The sequence below is a fragment of the Triticum urartu genome, chromosome 3 (genome assembly GCF_003073215.2).
Source record: "Triticum urartu cultivar G1812 chromosome 3, Tu2.1, whole genome shotgun sequence".
Classification (NCBI taxonomy): domain Eukaryota; kingdom Viridiplantae; phylum Streptophyta; class Magnoliopsida; order Poales; family Poaceae; genus Triticum; species Triticum urartu.
The window spans coordinates 511,799,451-511,820,147 of record NC_053024.1 but is presented as its reverse complement, the minus strand read 5'-3'; the positions used below and the strand labels follow the sequence as shown (position 1 = coordinate 511,820,147).

Genomic DNA, 20,697 nt, shown 5'->3' with positions numbered 1-20,697 from the left:
AGCTTCCAAATAACTCCATTCAACTCTGTCGTAAGCTTTCATCATATCAAGTTTGATTGCGCAAGAGTAATTCTTCCCCTTCCTCCTTCGCCGCATGGCATGAATGCTTTCGAATGCAACTAGAACATTGTCAGTAATGAGGCGTCCGGGGACGAAAGAGCTTTGCTCCTCGCTGATGAGTTCATCCATGAAATTCCGCATCCTGTTGATGATGACCTTGACAGCCAACTTGTACAGAACCGGGCATAACGAGATAGGTCGATACTGTGAGATGGTTTGTGGGTTACGCACCTTGGGGATGAGTGTGATCGAGGTGTCGTTCAAGCCCACTGGTAGCTCCCCACCATTCAAAAATCCCAGAACCGCAGTGGTCACCTCATCGCCAAGAAGTTTCCAATGCTTCTGGAAAAAACCCACTGTGAATCCATCGACTCCTGGTGCCTTTGATGGATGCATCTGAAACAGAGCCTTACGCACCTCGGCTGGTTCGAAAGGCTTTTCCATAGCCAAATCCATGCCTGGCGTGACGCGGGCAGGTACATGTGATAATAACTCGCTGGGATCAGAGATACCCTGCGATGTATAAAGCTGTTGGTAGAAACCCATAATTTTCGGCTTATCCTCTTGTGCATTCACACAAACCGATCCGTCTGCTCTCCGAAGACCCATGATCTTATTCATCCTCTGCCTCCGCTTTGCTTGGGCTTGAAAATATGCGGAGTTACGGTCGCCATCTCTCAACCACAGCACGCGTGACCGCTGCCGCTGCCAAATCTCCTCCTGCCGTAAGGCTTCCCCTAATTTCAGCATGGTACTCTTCTCCTCATCAGAGGGTCCTCGCCCTACAGATTGTTTCCGTAGTTTCTCCAACCGTTGTCGGAGCTTTCGAACTGTCCTTGCAAGGCATCCAAACTCTTTCTGCCCCGAAGGTGCAAGCCTGTCTTGCATTGTGTTCAAGGAGTCAAGAACTCCTTGCAGATCAGGTGCACGGTGCTGGCCTTTCCAACACTCCGCCACCACTGTTTCATACTCGCGGTGCGTTTGCCAAACGTTTTCATAACGAAAGGGTCGGGTCCCTATAGAACTCCCATTCCCCCGCTGCTCCGAGAACACTAGATTCACAAAGCAGTGGTCTGATTCCGCTGCACTAATGTGCCGAACCTGTGTGTGTCCGTACATTTGCCGGAAAGCCTCATTGGCAAAGGCGCGGTCGATGCGGGCTTTAACATTAGCATCTCCCGCCTGTCGATTATCCCAAGTGTAGGGAACCCCTGTCCATCCCAAATCTTGGAAGGCACACTCTTCGATTACTTCACAAAACGCTCTCATCTGCCATTCTGGCCGGGCTGCCCAGCTGAAGTGTTCATCCCCATACAGTGTTTCATTAAAGTCTCCCATGCAAACCCATGCTCCATGAGGGGACATGAGCAGGGTACGTAAAAGTCGCCAACTGTTGTGACGATCACTAGCTCTTGGAGCACCATAGAAGCTGGTGAATCTCCACTCCGTTGCACCTTGATTCCGTTTCTGCACCACAACATCTATGTGGCCAGTACTATAATTTGTTAGGCTGACCGATACATCCTTGGACCAAAAAAGTCCGATGCCACCACTCAACCCCACACTGTCCACCGCAAAACATCCATCAAAACCTAAACTGAACTTCAGGTTTTCCACCCTTGCAGCCCTCACCTTTGTTTCCATGACAAAGACGAGGATGGGCCCTTCTTGCTTCACCACATTGCGAAGCTCACAAATTGCCTCAGGGTTCCCAAGCCCCCGGCAATTCCAACTAAGGATACTCATTGGGACGGGCAGCTCTGTCCTGCAGAGGCTGCCGAATTTTCAGGTGTTGGTTTCTTCTTCTTGGTTTCCCTCTCCCCCACACCCTCCTCACCTTCCTCTTCACGGTCTACCTCTCCAAAGGCTGCACCTTTTGTCCCAAGCACATTATTGTCGCCATTGGTGAGGAGGAGGGCCCGCACAACCGAGCGATACACCTTTTGAGGTGCCTCTTTGCGTTTTACTCGTGACCGATTTTTGACAGGGGAGGTCACCTTGGGGGGGGGGGGGGGGGGGTCCGCCGCGTTGCTCGAGTTCTTTGATTCACGCCTGCTGCTCGGGCCCGAGGATTGTTCATACTCTCCGGATGAAGGTTTCTTCCTTTCCTCCGGTGCCCGCAGCTTCACTCCAAAAGGAAGTTCACCATTCTTGTCTCTAGGCCCCAGAGTGGGGCAGAAGGCATCATTGTGCCCCAGGCGGCCACAAGAGAAACAGAAGTGGGGCACATGTTCATACTGAATATCATAAGCCTCCTCCTTCTTCCTCTTGGCCGAGTTGATCAAGATCCACCTCCGAAGAGGTTTATTGACATCTATCGAGACCCTTGCTCTCAGGAATCCACCCACGTGATCAAACTGGACCAGTGAAGCTTCCTTGTCAATCTGTTGCGCAATCAGCTTGCCCCATGCCTCGTTCCTGAGATTATATGGCAAATTGGGCACTCTAATCCACATGTGGAGGCGGTCAAACGAGACATCATCGGGCCTCATGTGATCCTCAAAATCTGCCAATATGATAGCATGCTTGCTAATGTGCCATGGCGACCCCATCCAAATTCTGTCTCGATCTCTCTGGGAATCAAGCTCCGCCGCGAAAGTGTTATCTCCCGTGGATCTGAACTGTAGTCCTTTAGGGTTACCCCATGCCGGCCGAAGAGCGTTGGTGATCGTATGAATATGGAGCATCTGGCGGTGAAGGACCTTGCCTGCGATCAACCACTTCCTCGGTTGGCCCTCATCTGCATCATCGATGATCAGAGGTGTAGCCTCTTCCTCGGTGATACCCATCTTTCCGAGTGCTTCTTCCAGCTTTGCCCTAGCCGTCCGAGGGGATTCGGGCGTCGCCCCCTTACTTGCGCTTGCGGACGCCGTCTCCATCCCTCGCCGGAGTATTGGGTGCGGCCCGCCGATCCAATCTGGCGGCCGCCGTCGAGTCCACCGCGAAACCCTAGTCGCCCGAGCGGGTTTTTAGGTTGCGAGAGGAAACAGAACGAACGGCGCCGTCTAACGGCTGTCGGACCAGCTGACAGCGCCACGTCGAACCGACGATAAACTAGCTGCTCGTGCTCGCAGTGACGAGTGTCGTGTACTAGTAGTCTAGTACTCCCCTTTCATAAATATAAGATGATTTAATTTTCTTCTTCTAAATCGGATGTACGTAGACACATTCTGATGTGTTTGTTCATTTATTTTATTTTGTATGTAGTACAGAAAATGGCCTTTGGTGGCCGAGCACCGTGCAGGCCGGAATCAGTGCCGTCTCTGCTCGTGGCGATCGGTGCAAGCCATTAATACGCGACCGTATTTCCAGCGTATTCGTGCCAGAGACCGTTGCCGAGCCTTCGTATTTGCTTTTTAAGTAAATATTGCGGGCACACGTACACTGTCAGGTACATCAATGCAGCACAGCATCTAGACAGGCACTCACGTACACGGCACCGGAGTTGACCCGTCAACATGGGCTACGGCAGGGAGCCGTTTGAGTCGAACGTTAAGTATACTGCCGTTGCCTTTGCCTGGCCGGCTATTTATAGGAGAGATGGTTCTCCGTCGCAGCCGCACCCTGCCCAAACAAGCTCGACATGGCTTCGTCTTCATCCTCAGTTCGTTCCACGCAAAGGCACCAGCACTTGCCGCTCATCATGTGCCCGGACTGCGGCGAGGTTCAGGTGGAGACCAACATCAGTCGGAAAGAAGGCGAAAACGAGGGCAAGCGTTTCTACAAGTGCCCGATCGACAGTGTAAGCCTCATTTTGTTTCCTAGAATCATGCCCACCGCGCACGCGCATACAAACTCCTGCATGCACTTTTTTCGATGGACGTTCAACCTGCTTTTGGCATACCGAACGCCAAACCCCATCTCCCAGGAATATAGGTTGTAAAATTCATACGCTTCTTCAACCGTGTCAAAGCTAGTTCCGAGCGACGGGTTAACAACTGTGCCACCCTTGTTTTCTGCATAAGCTCTCATCGAAGCCTCGAGGGCAGGGACTCTGCTTGGGTTGGCATCCCTCTCTTCTGGTGCGTTGCCAATCCTGACTCTGCATACCCTCCAAAAAAACGTTGTTACATGTACTTCCTACTTGTACAGACCGATTCTAACAGTGGTTTTTCTGACAAAATAATGTGTTCTCAGTTGATACGGAAAATCAGCAAAAGATGATATAGCTTAACGAAAACTGAATGCAAGCATTATGTTGCCCCAGCTAGCAAAAATGATCAAAACGAGTTGAAAATAAAATGATTTTTGTGTCTACACGGCGGTGAACTCTGTATATGTTTTTTCTCTTGCTACAGGCAATTTGATGGAGTTCCAAATTTCTGGCCCTACAGCAAAAAACGATGTCCTGGAGGTACAATTTCTGTTCCAGCAGCAAATCAATACCATATGAGTGTGTGTTTCTTACCGTCGAGTCCAACATGAAGCCTTTGTTTTGTTGACAACGACGCCTTCTGCATCTCCCTCCTCTCCTATTGATGCAGAGGAAGTGTTCTGAGCCTTCACATCGTTCGAGTCGCCAACGACCTCGCTCACACCGTTGTTGTATGACCCGAGATTCGCCCCCACCACTCTCAACTGCTCTTTGGCACTGCTGTCATCCATCGGCTCGGAAGAAATCACATCAGAGGAGCGCCCGCGCCCTTCATGGATGGAAGCAACCACAGACTCCACAACATCGATTCCTCCACCCAACAAATCACCCGCATCAGCCCTGGATACCAATCTGTAGCAGATATAAAATCCTCACCTAGTTAGATCCAAAACATCATCACGTAGAAAGAATTACTGAAGGACAGATCAGAGACGATTTCAAGATTTTGAAGGCCAAAATCAAATAAACACACCCTTCTCTTGGGCAAGCAACGCAACGAGGAAAAGGGAGCGAAATTCGAGCTCACCCTGATTCTGCTTCCTCAAAGAAGAACTCGAGGCCATCCATGGCGAAACGCCGCTCCGCACAGCCACGAACTGGAAGGGGATGAATGACTGACGAGGGTAGGAAGAAGCACCGCTCTGGGGCGTTAAGTCACCTGCGTCGCCAGTTGGGCCCAGGATTAATATCGCACCTGCCACCCATCACCTACATGAGCTGTTTTCTAACGAGCCCAGCAAGCACAGGAAGTGCCTGTGTATCCAAGGCGCACCCGAGGCCCACGTACAAGCCTGGCACACCAGCCCAGGGCACCGATGTATTTCAAATTAGCAGCTACCGTATACATCTGACAAAATAAGTGTGCACGCATCGCAGCGCTCTACTGCACGGCGCCAGATTCCTGCCTGCAGGGTGTTCGGCCACCAAAACGCCACTCTCATGTAGTACATACTAAAATATCACATTTTATATTTATGAACGGAGGGAGTATCATGCATGTAATACCCTAGCAGATAGTATCATATGTTAGATTTTAGACAACTTCATTCATTGTCATGCATAACACATATTAAACTTTTTCTTTGTTAATTTAATGGTATGTCACCCCAGCAAAATTATCTTGTTGACATGCAGGATACTACTTGTAATGATACCCTCAATACGAAAGGTTTCTGGAGTGTATGCACTCAGAGTTGCATCTACAAGACCAACTCTTGCGGTACATTTGGTTGCACGAATTTAATGGCGTGAAATGTAATTAACCGGCCATTTGCCTCAGGAAGATACAAGAGAATTGTGTGTGATTACATTGACGAGAATATTGATAAAGAACATGACCGACACATCAAATTAGTGAAGGTGTGGCTGCTCTGGCATGCAGGGGCAGGCAAACAGAGCGTATCAGACTAGCCATAATGAGTAGTAACATAGAGTAGTAACATAAACATGTTATCTTGCCTTGGATAACTAACTATGTTACTATAGTGAGGAGTAACATATGTGTGATAACATACAATACTTCATTTATTAAGCTATAGACACATCTTGCCTTGATATGTGTGATGTTACTCATACTACTAGTAACTAACTATGTTACTATTTTCTTCTTTTTCTTATTTATTATTTGCCACATCATTTATTCTATCTAGATATGTGTGGTGTTACTACCTATGTTACTCCCATCGTGGATAGTCTCATATGATCTCTGCAAACCACTGGAAAAAAAAGGCCTGTCATATGATCCACCTTTGCACGAGCTGCAGAAGTGCCGCCGTGGAATCCCCACCGGCGCTGAGGGCCTCCCTTGCCTCTCTCATGGCCACCAAAGTACGCTCCCGAAGCTCCCTCCCGCCATCAGAACTCATCAGCCAAGTGACCTTCCCCTCGATCTCCTTTGCCGTCACGAAGCCATCTGGGCCTGGTTCCATCGCCACGCCTAGCTGCATCCCCTCCACCAAAAATACCTTGTTCATCCGCTGCTCCGCGTACAGCGGCCACCCCAGCATCGGCACACCCGCCATGACCGCCTCCAGCACCGAGTTCCACCCGCAATGGGTCACGAACCCGCCCACTGTTTCGTGGGCCAGCACTTCCCGCTGCGGCGCCCACGACGTGACCACCAGCCCTCTGTCCCTAGTCCTGTCCAGGAAGCCATTCGGGAGCAGCACGTCCAGCTCCGGCTCGCCCGGCTGCTCGTTGCCGCCCGGCGGGCTGCGTACGACCCAGAGGAACCGTTGGCCACTCATCTCCAGACCCGCCGCCATCTCCTTGATCTGCTCGGCGCTGAACCGGCCCATACTGCCGAAGCAGAGGAACAGCACGCTGGCCTTCGGCTGCGTGTCTAGCCACGCAAGGCACTCTTCGCCTTGCTTCTCGGCTACCTCCGCAGATTGTACCAGTGGGCCGACACAAAATAAGGGCGGTGTCGTGCGCCCCGGGGGCGTGCAGAGGCCGGAGGCGACGGCGTCGGTGGCGCGCGGCTCCAGGGATCGGCAGCTGTTCACAATAACGCCGTGCGACTTGCACAGCTGTTCGGACAAGGCGAGGAAATGCTTATAGCTCAGGCTGCTCCGATCGAGGAAAGCAGCGGGGAGGTCGTGCGCCGGTATAGGAGTGACGCCAGGCACGTGCACGAGCTCGCCGCCGAGGTCACGCATGCTCACATCGTTTTGCCCGTGGATGACGGGCAGGTGGAGCAATACAGCCAGGCTGGCCGTGCAACTCAGGAAGAAGAAATACGCCGGGATGCCGATCTCTGCCGCGACATCGGCGGCGCTGTAGCAGAAGAAGTCGAGGAGGAGGGCCGCCGGGGAGGTGACGCGGAGGAAATCACGGAGCTCAGGGTTGGAAGCGCGTGTAAGCTCGAAAACCTTGGCCACATGGTCGCCCTCCGGCACCCCGTGCGGGAGTGGCGGCTCCGGGATGTAGTGGAAAGAGAGAAAGGGGCTGGCTGAAGCGTCGCCGTTGCCGTACAGGGAGGACGCGGGAGCTGTGGCGTTGCCGGCCGGAAGGCCACGCTGAACGACGATGACCGCGAGGCCATGCGACACAAGCAGCCTGCCAAACTCCACCGTGGGGATCAAATGGCCTGCGCCAGGCGCAGGGTACATGAGGACTGTCCTCCGCGACTCTCTGTCGCAGGCTCCTTGGTTTGCCTCTTTCATTTTAGGACGTGGCTGTGGGAAGACGAATTGATCACGGATTATTTTTTCAGTTTCCAGAGCGAACGTGAGGATAAAGTATGCTATGCGCTTCATTTCTGGCCACAACCCGTACCTACCTACCTACAAGGTGATATGACGTCCAACGGAGCGTAACCTCGACACGTCGAAAGGCATATTTCTTCTTCTAATCAATGTGTGATTGAATGGTTAGATAGACTGTAATATCTCCAATCCATCAGAGTTTAAGTCTTGGTGCTCGCATTTATTTTTGGACGAGGTGTCTATGGTGACTTCGTAAATTTCAAGATAATATGCCGGCTCAATCTTTTGAAGGTGTTCATAAGGATAGGATATGCGTGTGTATGTTCATAGATATGAGTGTATGCGCGTGTATATGAGCACATGTGCCTATATACTGTTAAAAAAAATATAGCACACAGCCAAAAGATACATGATAATGTGACCCTCTTACAAAGCCGAATGAATCACGCACACTCAGGACCGGGCCGCTGAAATCACTGGACCTATGCCAATTTCTAAAATGGGGTCTATCTCATTGCAAAAAATATAGTCTTCTTTATCGCTTAACAAATGTAATTTTTAAACAAGATATAGCATCTTCTTTGTCAGAGCTGAACTGAACTCAATTTGATTATATACAAAAAGAGTTTAGTTTGATTTCATAAAAACAAGGTTGCTACAGACTTACTCATATGCAGTGGTTTTTCAGTTAGTGATACTTCTAAGAAACTAGCTCTAACAATAAAATCGACTAGTTATACAGGGTCTTACGGGCTGACTAGTATAGGGTAAAATAACCTACTAGCCCATTCAGCAACACTCAAATTAGATGGAAATGATACGCAAAAAAAATGATGGACTATTGTTTCCATTAGAAAATACTGCGAGACTAGGAATTGATAGACTTTTGAAAAAATGATTCGTAGACGATGGATTGCAGAATGTTGTACAAAACAATTTGGTGTACTTGTGAAAATTCAATACAGTACATAATTAATAATATGGGCTTGACATTACCATGAACTAGGTTGTGACTTGCCGGAAGAGCTGTCGGCGGCAGCGAACAAGAAGTGGCATTGGTAGCGCCGGTGGTGCCTCCATGACCTACTCCCATGTGGGCTGGAAGGTCAGCCGGAAGCGATCTTCGACGAATTGGACGGGACGACAACTGCAAAATGGGAGCTTCGGCGGGGCAAGGTCGATTGGCAGCCGCCATAGACTATTATTGTGTGGATGAAGAAGATCGTGTGTTGAGTCTACATTTCTCAGAAATGCAATGCCCAAAAGATTAAATAAATTTGAATATGTACCTTCTGTGGGAGCATCAGGTGGATTATTGGTGGCCTGGAATGATAAGATCTTTGAAGGACATAAGATGTTTCGGAATACTTTTGCTCTGTCGATAGAATTGACCAAAAACTGTAATGGAAACAAATGGATCTTTTAACCAACATATATGGGCCATGTCATACTGAGAGAAGAGCAGAATTCCTTGATTGGTTTCAAAATATTGACATGCCCACAGACTGGGACTGGCTTGTAGTTGGGGATTTTAACTACATTAGATATTCCAATAACAGAAGCAGACCAGGTCGGGATATACAGGATATGATGAACTTCAATGCTGTAATCAATAATCTGGGACTGGTGGAAATCCCAATAAAAGGTAGAAGCTTTACCTGGAGCAACATGCAACAAGCCCCACTTTTGAAAAAATTGGACCGGTGCTTTTCCTCAGAATCTTGGACACTCAACTACCCAAATACCAGTGCTTCCTGTTTGGCTAAACCAATTTCTGATCATGTCCCATGTGTTAGTCCAAATAGGAACAAGCATCCCCAAAGCAACTATTTTCAGGTTTGAAAATTTCTGGTTAAAAATCCCAGGATTCCAAGATACAGTTAAGAATATTTGGGAGCAAGAAGTTCAGGCTAGTTCAAGTAATAAGAAAATTACAGCTAAATTCAAGAGACCGGGGAAGGGATTAAAGATCTGGTCAAAGAGCATATCCCAATTAGCCATGCTGATTAAAAACTCCAACCAGCTAATTCTGCTCCTTGACATTTTGAAAGAATATAGAGCACTATCCACTGCAGAAACAAATGGAAGGAATATTATCAAGTAGCACTTAAAAAATCTCTTGTCCTACCAGAACATTTATTGGAAACAAAGGGCAACAATTCGTTGGATCAAATTTGGAGATGAGAACACAAACATTTTCCAAGCCAAGGCCACCATTAAGTACAGGAAGAATAGCATCAAATCCCTCCTGGATGAAAATCAAACAGAGCACACAAAACATCAGGCCAAATCTGCTATTTTATGGAGAGCTTTCAAAAACAGGATGGGGACTTTCAATCCAATCAGCAATTTCTTTAACTTAGAGGAATTGCTGACAAACAATCAAAATCTGGCAGAGCTGGAAGCTCCTTTCACAAAAAAAGAAATTGGTGAAGCGATCAAAGAATTCCCTGCTGATAAAGCACCAGGACATGATGGATTTAATGGAGCATTTATAAAATCATGTTGGAACATAATTGCTGAGGATTTCTATGAGCTAATCAATGACTTCTATTTAGGATCCAAAGACCTTCAACCTATCAATGGGTCTTATATCACTCTGGTACCCAAAAAAGACAATCCTCAGAACCTAGCAGATTTCAGGCCAATTTCTTTGCTCAATTTCTCAATTAAAATCATTATAAAATTGCTGGCCAACAGACTTCAAGAAATCATCCTATAGCTAGTTCATACAAGCCAATATGGTTTCATTAAAAATAGGTCTATACAAGACTCTCTTGCTTGGGCATTTGAATTCATACATCAATGTCAGCAATCTAAGAAACCAATGATACTTTTGAAACTAGACTTTGAGAAGGCATTTGACATGATTGAACATGAGACAATTCTGGACATTTTAAAAGCTAGAGGATTTGGACAAAATTGGATAAGGTGGAGCAAGATGATATTCAGCTCAGGTTACTCCTCAGTTCTACTAAATGGGGTGCCTGGGAAGCAATTCCACTACAAGAGGGGAGTGAGACAAGGGGATCCATATTCACCTCTTTTGTGTGTATTAGCTGCCGACTTCCTACAAACTATATTGAATAAAGCAATGGTAGAAAATCTCATTCAACACCCACTGCCTTGAAACTCCAACCAAGATTTTCCAGTAATTCAGTATGCAGATGATACAACTCTGATTCTACCGGCAAGTCCAAGACAACTCCAACAAGTGGATAATCTTCTTAAACATTTCTCAGCACACACATGCCTAAAAATCAACTTCCACAAGTCAACCATGATCCCTATCAATGTGGAGACCTCCATGGTTCAACTACTACTGAATGCATTAGGCTGCAAGCAAGGAAGCTTTCCTTTCACCTACCTAGGGCTCCTTCTTAGTGCAAACAGGCTGAGGGCTGAGGATTTTACACCCATCTGCCAACAAATTGAGAGGAGACTGACAGGTTGCTCAACCATGATTTCGTTGATGGGAAACTATTGCTTATCAAGTCAATATTCTCTGCTTTGCCAATCTTTTTTATGAGTACACTGCCACTACCTGCTTCAATCTCCTCTCAAATCAACAAGTACCTGAGGGCTTTTTTGTCGAGAAAGTTTGGGCAAATAATTGTAGGACATGCTGGACAAAGTATGTAAGACAAAAAGTCAAGGTGGACTAGGCATTTTGGATGTGACAACACATAACAAAGCTATGCTCATGAAGAACATCCAAAAATTCTTAAATAAGCAGCCTCTGCCATGGGTAAACCTGATATGGGAGATTTATTACTCAAAATCAGTCCTAGGAGACAAATTGGAAGGTTCATACTGGTAGAAGTGTCATCTCAAACTTCTGTAGGAGTACAAACACTAGTACAACGAGCTGCTAAACAAACGGTTTTTAACCCCTTTCCGCGACGACCTTTGAAACTGTCGCCAAGTGAGTGTGGGCGATAGGGGGGTCCTTTCCAAACGACCCAGAAACCGTCGGGGATATGCCCTCCTAACACACACGCTCGGTAAAATGAGGTCGTGTGTGACCGGCGAGCACTCAAATACAAAAATACATACAGTAGTGCTAAAAAATACAATTATATAGGTGAAATCATTTCCGGTCGTAAGTACATCCCACACAGTCAACCAGCGCTAAACGTTTCCGTTCGTATATACATCCCACACAGTCGCTCCAAGAAAAACGTTTATGTTCACAAGTACATCACAAACAATTTTCCCGGTTAAATCGTTTGTGATAACGTTTCCATTACACACGGTATTAACAATTTTATCGTTTGCGTTATTGAATTCATCACACACGGTGCCTAGAAGAAACTTGTGTCAAGGGTTTTTCATCACACAAAGTTTTTATGTGGTAAACGTGTGCGCCAGGTGGCCTAACGCAAACAGTTTTCAAGAGGATGTCGTGTGTGATTGTTCATTAATCTAACATGGTTTATTCCTAGAAACTGTGTGCGTTATTGAATGAATCACACACGGTGTTTTCTCAATAACCGTTTGCAATAGAAAAACCCAATTAGCAGGCTAATTATATGATTATTCATAATCCATTTATTAAGCTAATTGACATTTCATATTAAGCACACAATATATTTCATTTTCATAATTGAAATACATCAGAGTACAATATCATATAGTTTCAGCACTCAGCTACCCCATTACACAACTACACCAGGACCAAGTTTCACATAAACATCTATAACCTTTCGAAATTAGCATCATAGACGGGACACAGACAGATGTATCTCATCTGTAAAACTGCTGAAGCAGATGGCGAATATTGAGCCTTCATTGATGTTGAAGGTCTTTGTAACTTTATGCCAGTGTCTGTGGATGATTGACTGTCCATCCTTCCTCCTCTTCAGGAACACTTCAATATTGAACTGTGGGTGTTGTATGAATACCTTCCTCGCCTACTGACCATACAAGTGGTTTGAGAGGTAATCATCAGTGAACTGCTTTGGAAAGGCCTGAAAACAAGGATGGGCATAAATATCTTCTCTATATTGGAAATGGGGCAAAGGAATAAAAAAGGCAAGGTATAATAGTGCATAAACGGGGGTTTCTTTTCCACAGGCCTTTTCCGACAGCCTGATCACAGGCCCTTTGAAATGATAGATACACCAAGACGGCACAAAGTACTGACGTATAAGGGAATTTCTAGGTGGTCTCTATAACGATCACTCTACCTGCTTTCAGGACCCGCACGCAGATCTACCTTGGTTGTGGCATATTAAATAGCCCTGTTGCTTATTGCACTACTTGTACAAATACGCTTCAACGTATTAATCAAACTATAATGGAAACCGTTTGCAGCCCAACTTTTGCGGCACTAGTTTGCCCTTTTGATAATCTTATCAAATCACACCCGTACACTTTGGTACGCTTTAATCCGCCAGGAGCTTCATTGCGCCTCATAATACCGCAACAAAGTCCGAACACTTTTTACAGTATAGTCTGGCACCCCGAATTTAGCATTATATGCATTGGCTCCGAATCGTGTCTTTGGTCAATAGTTGGGTTGCCCGGCTCCTGTGCTTACTACCTTACGTTCCACTATATCGGTTAGGGTAGCAAAGGGAGAACTACTGCGATTGTGTCCTGATTTATCCGGATGAGCACCTTAGTAGAGAAAGCCGAAAACTGACTGTCATGATGCGGCGAGAGCCGGTCAACTCTTCGGAGGTTTCAAATCTTTAGCGATTTTTTCTGCATTGTGCGATGAATCGGTTCCTATCCGATCAGGTGTTTACAGCACACTAGTATGGATACTAGGGGCTACGCATATATTTTTATTGTCAAACTCCTAAGGCTAAGTGAGGGTGGTAAAGCCACATAGTCTGATTGCCTGGTTTGTTGTGCTAAACACTTCCTTCAAGGACCAAATTCTTGGATAAAGAGTGTTTAGATTCATCCCGAGCACCCCCGTACTACCTACGTGGGGGCTGAAGCCGACGACTGACCAACTCTCAGATATGATAAAATGGCCACACAAGAGGTAAAACTTTTAAATAGTAAACAATAAAGCATTATATTACATATCAGCCTTGTTTTCATCATACAAGACAGGATTACATGAATGTATTCATTCAAAAATAATGTCCTTAGCACATTGCTCCGCCACAATGCGGGATCCCTTGAGAACATCTTCAAAATACCGCTCGGGCGTGCGGTGCTCCTTGCCCGCGGGCGGTCCTTCGGTCACGAGCTTGACGGCGTCCATCTTCGCCCATTGTATCTTGACATGGGCAAAGGCCATCCGCGCACCTTCTATGCAGACCGACCGCTTGATGGTGTCAAGCCGAGGGCAGGCATTGACCAGCCGCTTCACGAGGCCGAAGTAGCTGCCGGGTATAGCTTCTGCAGGCCATAGCCGGATTATTAAATCCTTCATGGTTAGTTCGGCCACCCTATGCAGCTCGACCAACTGTTTTAGCTGGTCGCTAAAGGGCACCGGATGTTCTGGCGCAAGGTATTGCGACCAGAACAGCTTCTTCGTTGAGCTCCCCTCTTCGGCCCGGAAGAATTCTACAGCGTCAGAAACACTGCGCGGCAAATCCGCAAACGGCCCTGGAGAACTTAAAACCCGGGTCAGTAAGAGATACCTCTTGCTCACATACTTCCTTTGCATAATAAAAGCCTTACCCGCCGCGATCTTCTTGGCCTCTTGGATCTCCTGGAGGGCGCCTTGGGCTTCGGCCCGGGCCTCTTGTACGCTTTGGCGGGCCTTAGCGAGTTCGGACTCTTGGTCCGCATTCTGGCGCTCCAAGGACTTGCATTTCTTCACGGCGTCCTGAAGCTCCTGCTGGACCTCACCAACCATGGCCTCATGCTTTTCTCAGGCGCCTTTTTCCTTTACCGCTCTCTCCTTGTCCTCGGCCAGCGCCTTCTTGAGGGCCTCCACCTCGGTCGCCGCCCCTATGAAAATATCACGGCACTGCGGTCAGCGCAAAAACATTCATACTTTCCGGACATGCATAAAATGATTGAATACCTTGATTGTCCTTCAGCTGCTTTTTTGCATGATCAAGCACTTCCTCGGTATGCTACATCCTCTGCTTCAGTCCGAAGACTTCGGCAACATGAGAAGTCGCGGCTAGCAACGACACCTGCTTATTCACATAGACATACATGGTTAGTCTCCTGCGAAAAAATATTTGATCCTCTGTTCGGCTCTTTTTTCTGAACACCGGACAGAGTCTCACGGGATATTGTCCATACTGTGACTTTCTTTTCACAAAATTGCATTGCTTACCTCAAAGCCTGTTAAAAGGCTTGTGCAGGCTTCGGTCAGTCCGCTCTTCGCAGACTGAATCTTCTCAATCACCGCACCTATAAGGGTACGGTGTTCCTCAACAATGGAAGCACTTCGCAGCGCTTCCAGTAGAGTATCCGATGCCTCTGGTTGGATATAGGTCACCAGCGGAATAGGCACACCTCCTTCTGACGAAGGAGGCTGCTTGCTGGACTCCGGATCCGTATAGGTCTCCGGGACCGTATTCGGCTGTGGGCCGAACTGGACATGGCCCCATCACCTGTCTCCATGGGGATCTGCTCCCCCATGTGTCCGGCGGCCGAGGTCTCACCCTCCGGCGCCGCCCTGACGGCCTCCTGCGTCTCTCCCTAGTCTGGGATCCTTTGGGACAACACCTCGGTGTCATCCATGGCCCTGGAAGAGGAGGCCGTCGGAGGGGACCCGCTGTCCATCACCTTCGGATCCAGCGAGTTCCCCGATGACGAGGATCGCTCGAGGGCGGAACAAGCCGGACTGCAAGTGCATGATTCCACATGTAAAAATAATGAAGTAAAGAGGCTGATATATGAATGCGTATGGGTCTTTGAATACTCACGATTTGGCCTGAGGCTTATCTCGGGGGCGCCGCTCTGGGCTGTTGTCGACGTCCCATGCGGAGCTATCCGCGAGGGAGACCTTCCCCTTCTTGGATGCCTGCGCCTCCAGATTTGTGGATGCCGCCCTCTTCTTCATTCCCCCCTCCGGGAGGGGGGAGTTGCTTTCCTCTTCCTCTTCCTCCTCCTCGTCATCTTCGGCGGTGGAGTGAGTTTCGGCGTCTTCGGACACCATGCCCAAAGTACCCTTGGGACGGAGGCCACCTTTGATCCCCTTGGCCTTCTTCTCCGGTGCCTTGTAGGGCGCCGAAACCAGCATCTTCGTCAGACGCGGGATGGCTGGATCCTATGGCAGCGGAGCCGGACACTGAATCCGCTCCGCCTTCTTCGTCCAACCATGAAAAACAGATGGGGAAGTTCGGACACCCTCCTTGAATAAGCAAGTAAGGAATACACCTTGAAACAACGAAAAACTTACCGAACTGGCGGGATGGGCCAGGTCATGCCCACGGTCCTCGGTTGTCTTCGGCCACGTCTCGTTGGCCTTGAAGAGCACCTTCCAGATATCTTCGTGTGTAGTTTCGAAGAACCGTTGCAGGGTCTTGTGCTCGGCCGGATCGAACTCCCATAGGTGGCAAGCCCGGCTCTGGCATGGAAGGATCCGGCGAACTAGCATCACCTGAATCACATCAACAAGCTTGACATTCTTGTCCATCATGCTCTTGATGCGTGTCTGGAGCAATGTCAGCTCGTCCGACGAAGACCAATCCAAGCCCTTCTCTTGCCAGGAGGTAAGCCGCATCGGGGCCCCGGACTTGAATTCGTGAACCGCGGCCCAGGTAGTGTCGCGGGGCTCTGTGACGTAGAACCACAACTTCTGCCACCCCTTGATGGTATCCACGAAGGTGCCTTTGGGCTACGGGACGTTGGACATTTTTCTCACCATGGCGCCTCCGCACTCAGCGTGTTCGCCGCCCACCACCTCCGGCTTCACATCGAAGGTCTTCAGCCACAGTCCGAAGTGGGGGGGATGCAGAGGAAAGCCTCACACACGATGATGAATGCCAAGATGATGAGGAAGAAATTGGTGGCCAGATCATGGAAATCCAGCCCATAGTAGAACATGAGCCCATAGACGAAGGGGTGGAGTGGGAATCCCAGCCCGCGGACGAAGTGGGGGATGAAAACTACCCTCTCATGGGGCTCTGGGGTATGGACGATCTGTCCCTTGGTCGGAAGCCGATGGGCGACCTCCTTGGCCAAATATCCGGCCTCCTGGAGCTGGGTGATGTCCTTCTCCTTGACGGTGGAGGCCATCCACTTGCCCTGCGCTCGGACATGGTTGGAGTGCTCTCTTGGGGCAGGAAAGACGAGAACTTGGGCGCTGGAGCTCGAGAGTGGGTAGGCGGAAAGAGAGAGGGCGTGGGTGAAAGAGGTGAATCCTTATCTCCTTATAAAGGCAATGAATATCAAGCGCTTCCCCACTCTCCATAAAACTCACCTATTCCCCAGCGGCCGTGCAGGCAGCATGGTTGGATTACCCATACCCGTATTGATGAGAATTCCGCAATAAGGGGACACGATCTCTGCTTTGACAAGACGTACCAATAAAGCCGCATCTCAAAATATGGAGCGGCAGACCAAAAAACGGTTCGAAATAATAACCGGGCAGGGACGTGATATCACGTTACAGAAAGTTGTCAGCAGATTGGACTCGTGAAATATTATACTCTTTATGGTGGTATGTGGTACTTGTTTTGCAGATCCGGACACATTCGAAGACTGTGTTGGAGTATTCGGAGGAGGAACCCGCCTTGCAATGCCGAAGACAATCTGCGCGGCGAACACCTCGTCGTTGAAGCCTGGTTCAGGGGCTACTGAGGGAGTCCTGGACTAAGGGGTCCTCGGGCATCCGGCCTGTTGGACATGGGCCGAACTGATGGGCTATGAAGACACAAGACCGAATACTCTCACCCGTGTCCGGATGGGACTCTCCTTGGCATGGATGGCAAGTTTGGTGTTCGGATATGAAGATTCCTTTCTCTGTAACCGACTTTCTATAAACCTAGTCCCCTCCGGTGTCTATATAAACCGGAGGGTTTAGTCCGTGGAGACAATCATAATCATATAGGCTAGACTTCTAGGGTTTTAGCCATTATGATCTCGTGGTAGATCAACTCTTGTAATACTCATATTCATCAAGATCAATCAAGTAGGAAGTAGGGTATTACCTCCATAGAGAGGGCCTGAACCTAGGTAAACATCGTGTCCCCTGTCTCCTGTTACTATCAACCCTAGACGCACAGTTCGGGACCCCCTACCCAAGATCCGCCGGTTTTGACACCGACAACCATCCTGTAGTGAACTGATGTCTTCTTCATTGTGCAGACAAAGATCTTGTTGTTTTTTGTCGCTAATTTCTTTATCCTAACAATGTTTCTGAGTTTCTTGACTTGACTGATATTCATGGACAACTCATTTCCCCATATGCAAAAAGGGTCAAACAGTGGGTCAAAACCTCTCACAGCAGGACCTACATGTGCAAGACCAAATTGTTAAGAACCTAAATATTAGAATGGTTTCTGCAATTGCACAATAATGTGCTATTAGACAACGGACCATGCACGTTCTAACCTCGATTGTAAACCTTAGTGCTTCCCATTGTTTCCCTACAACACATATAAGGTAGTTAGTCATCAGGTTAAGTAAGGGTTCGCATGCTATCAGTAAAACATGTTGATGAAAAATAAGCACATTGACGATTCATCAGATTAATTCAAGCCACATGGAAAACCCATTTATCCAAACCAAGCATGATTAAGAACTAGGAAATATAGCACTTGTATATGTTTCTCATGTATTAAGTGCAACCAAATTCGATTTATTCCTCACATGCACAACAATACAAAATTCTATCCACGACAATTGGACATCGCAGTGTAGTTGAACCAAGCAGTTAGCTAAACACCACAACAAATGAACCAAACATTAACTGAGCACCACTTTGCACAATATAACATACTCCTAATAGAAGATCAGATAGTTAACCAAACCAAGTATGCTTAACAACTTGGAAAATATAGCAATTGTATTTGTTTCTCAAGTTTTAGTACAACCAAATTCGATTTATTCCTCACATGGTATACAATAACATAATGCAGCCACAACAATTTAACATCGCATTGCAGAATTGAACCAAGCGGTTAAGTAAACACCACAACAAATGAACCAAATGTTAACAGAGCACCACGTTGCACAATATAACATACTCGTAATATAAGATCAGAAAGTTAACGAAACCAAGCATGCTTAACAACTTGGAAATATTGCACCCTGAAGAATTGAACATCACATTTTGCAGAATTGAACCAAGCAGTTAACTGAACACTGCATTGCACGACATATAGAACATATACACTATAGCAGAAGATTGCATGGTAAAAGTAGATAGCACAATTCACTAGAATTTGTTATGGAAAGGCAGTAGCTAGCAAACGATGGCCTCGAGAAAATGCCACGAATTGTCATTTAAAGCAGTCAACCGCATCGCGGCGTCGGTGCGCGAGGCGTCAACGGTGGCCTTGACGGCGAGGTGCTCCTCCAAGATCTGGGGTCGTCACGAATGGCAGCCATCGCGACCTCATCCGTGCGTGCGGCCGCGATTTGCTTCTCCGCTGCCAAATGCTCCTTGAGATCCTGGCTATACTGCGTGCACCATGGCTTAGGGCGGTGCTTATTTGGTGGAGGGGTTGGTGATTTGGGTGGAAGGTGTCGCGCTCGTGCAGGCGGTCAGGGCATGTGGGATGTGGAAGGAGGAGGAGGATGGGGGTCGGGTGTGGATTACCTGCCTGGATAGGCGAGGCCGAGCAACGTGAAGGAGGGTCGCCGGTGAGGAGGTGGCGCTGCAAGTAAGGAGTGAAGGTTTCATCTTGGAAAGGAAGGCAGAAATAGGGGAAATGTGGTTTTCGGTAAGGGGGAGGGGGCGGGGAGGTAGATATTTCTGCGGAAGCCGAAAATTTGGAATCGCTTCAGCAAAAAAACTAGCGCGCAAAGTGTCATTAGACACGGTCCCTTATTCAGAACTGTGTACGATATGTGAACATCATAAATGATTCAGATAGCTTAACCTGTGTGTGTTGAGTTTGAACGTCAAAAATTTTGGTTCTAATTTCCCTGGTTACAGTGGTCATCCACGTCATTGCATAATTTGGGTACACAAAGGAGACTAACTTCTTAATCGAGCAAGTTCAGCAATTAAACAAAGCTAGCCGACCTAAACATTACTCTAACAATTAACGATCGGCGCTCTTAATTAAACAAAACAAAGAGTACTACTACGGCTGGTGCTCATCGATCTCCGCCGCCACCTCCATGTCCAGCTCGCGCCCGACGGTCTCCAGGGGAAGGGGCTCCATGGCATCAATTGCAGCATACTCGACAAGCATCTCGCCATCCGCGTCCGCCATATCTTTGGCATAGGCCGCCATGAGCTGGGCGTGGGCTGCCGCGATCTGGGCTCTGGCGGGCTCCATCGTGGCAAGGTATGCCACGCAAGAACAGACGGCTGCTCGAACTCTCTCGGCAATTGCCAGCTCTTCGGCCGTGGGTTGCCGACCGTTGTCGGAGAAGCTTCATTCGATTTGTGCGGTGACCGCCACGAGCTGGGCGTCGACGGCCTCGACATGGTAGTGGGCAGCCTCCATCAGGGCTAAGGCCACCGCTGCGGAACGGACAACTGTTGTGCCGCTCTCGCTAGTTTCTATCCCCGAGGCAGATGCTGCTGCCACCACCTAAGAAGCAACAACGGCCGTTTGGGCTGCCTTGGCCGCCCGGACGCAGACTGTGATCGCCCTCACAAAGCTTGTTAGCACGTGTCAGGCGGCTGCGGCCGCGCTCTCGCTGGAGTGGGCCACCGAAGTTGCCCTCACGACGTGGGTCCACGTCCCCATTTTCACCGGTGACGAATGAGCAATGAAATGATATTTGGGGAGTGAGCTAGTGTGCTTAACATGCCGGCTGTGGACTGTAGCCGACGCACCTTCTCGCGTAAACCATAGGCGTACTGTACACCGACGGTGCTCCAAGATATTTTGTCCTGCATCTCACATGGTTGGTGATAATAAACTGTGTGCGATCTACTTGATTTATCATCTTGATTTGAATTACGTAATGGGGTCACAACTACAAAGGATGGTGTTTGAATTGTTA

The 20,697-nt window shown here is 48.2% G+C and overlaps 1 protein-coding gene and 1 long non-coding RNA gene across 4 annotated transcripts; one reads left to right on the top strand and one right to left on the bottom strand.

Annotated features, from left to right (window-relative positions):
- Positions 1-3,392: 3,392 nt before the first annotated feature.
- Positions 3,393-7,707, bottom strand: LOC125544688 (anthocyanidin 5,3-O-glucosyltransferase-like). 3 transcript variants are annotated; one of them, XM_048708435.1, is made up of 3 exons: positions 6,182-7,707; positions 4,469-4,786; positions 3,393-4,102 (listed from the first exon to the last, which is right to left on the bottom strand). In XM_048708435.1, exons 1-3 carry the CDS (start codon positions 7,690-7,692, stop codon positions 3,781-3,783), a joined length of 2,151 nt encoding a protein of 716 aa, XP_048564392.1. In that variant the 5' UTR covers positions 7,693-7,707; the 3' UTR covers positions 3,393-3,780. The 3 variants fall into 3 exon arrangements, 1 of the variants encoding a protein (XP_048564392.1); XR_007299604.1 differs by lacking the exon at positions 3,393-4,102 and adding an exon at positions 4,962-5,129 and having other exon boundaries at positions 4,509-4,786; XR_007299605.1 differs by lacking the exon at positions 3,393-4,102 and adding an exon at positions 4,962-5,093 and having other exon boundaries at positions 4,509-4,786.
- On the top strand, positions 3,813-4,612 carry LOC125544689. The gene is made up of 2 exons (XR_007299606.1): positions 3,813-4,082; positions 4,359-4,612. It is a non-coding gene; the product is annotated as an uncharacterized LOC125544689 (long non-coding RNA).
- Positions 7,708-20,697: the final 12,990 nt, after the last annotated feature.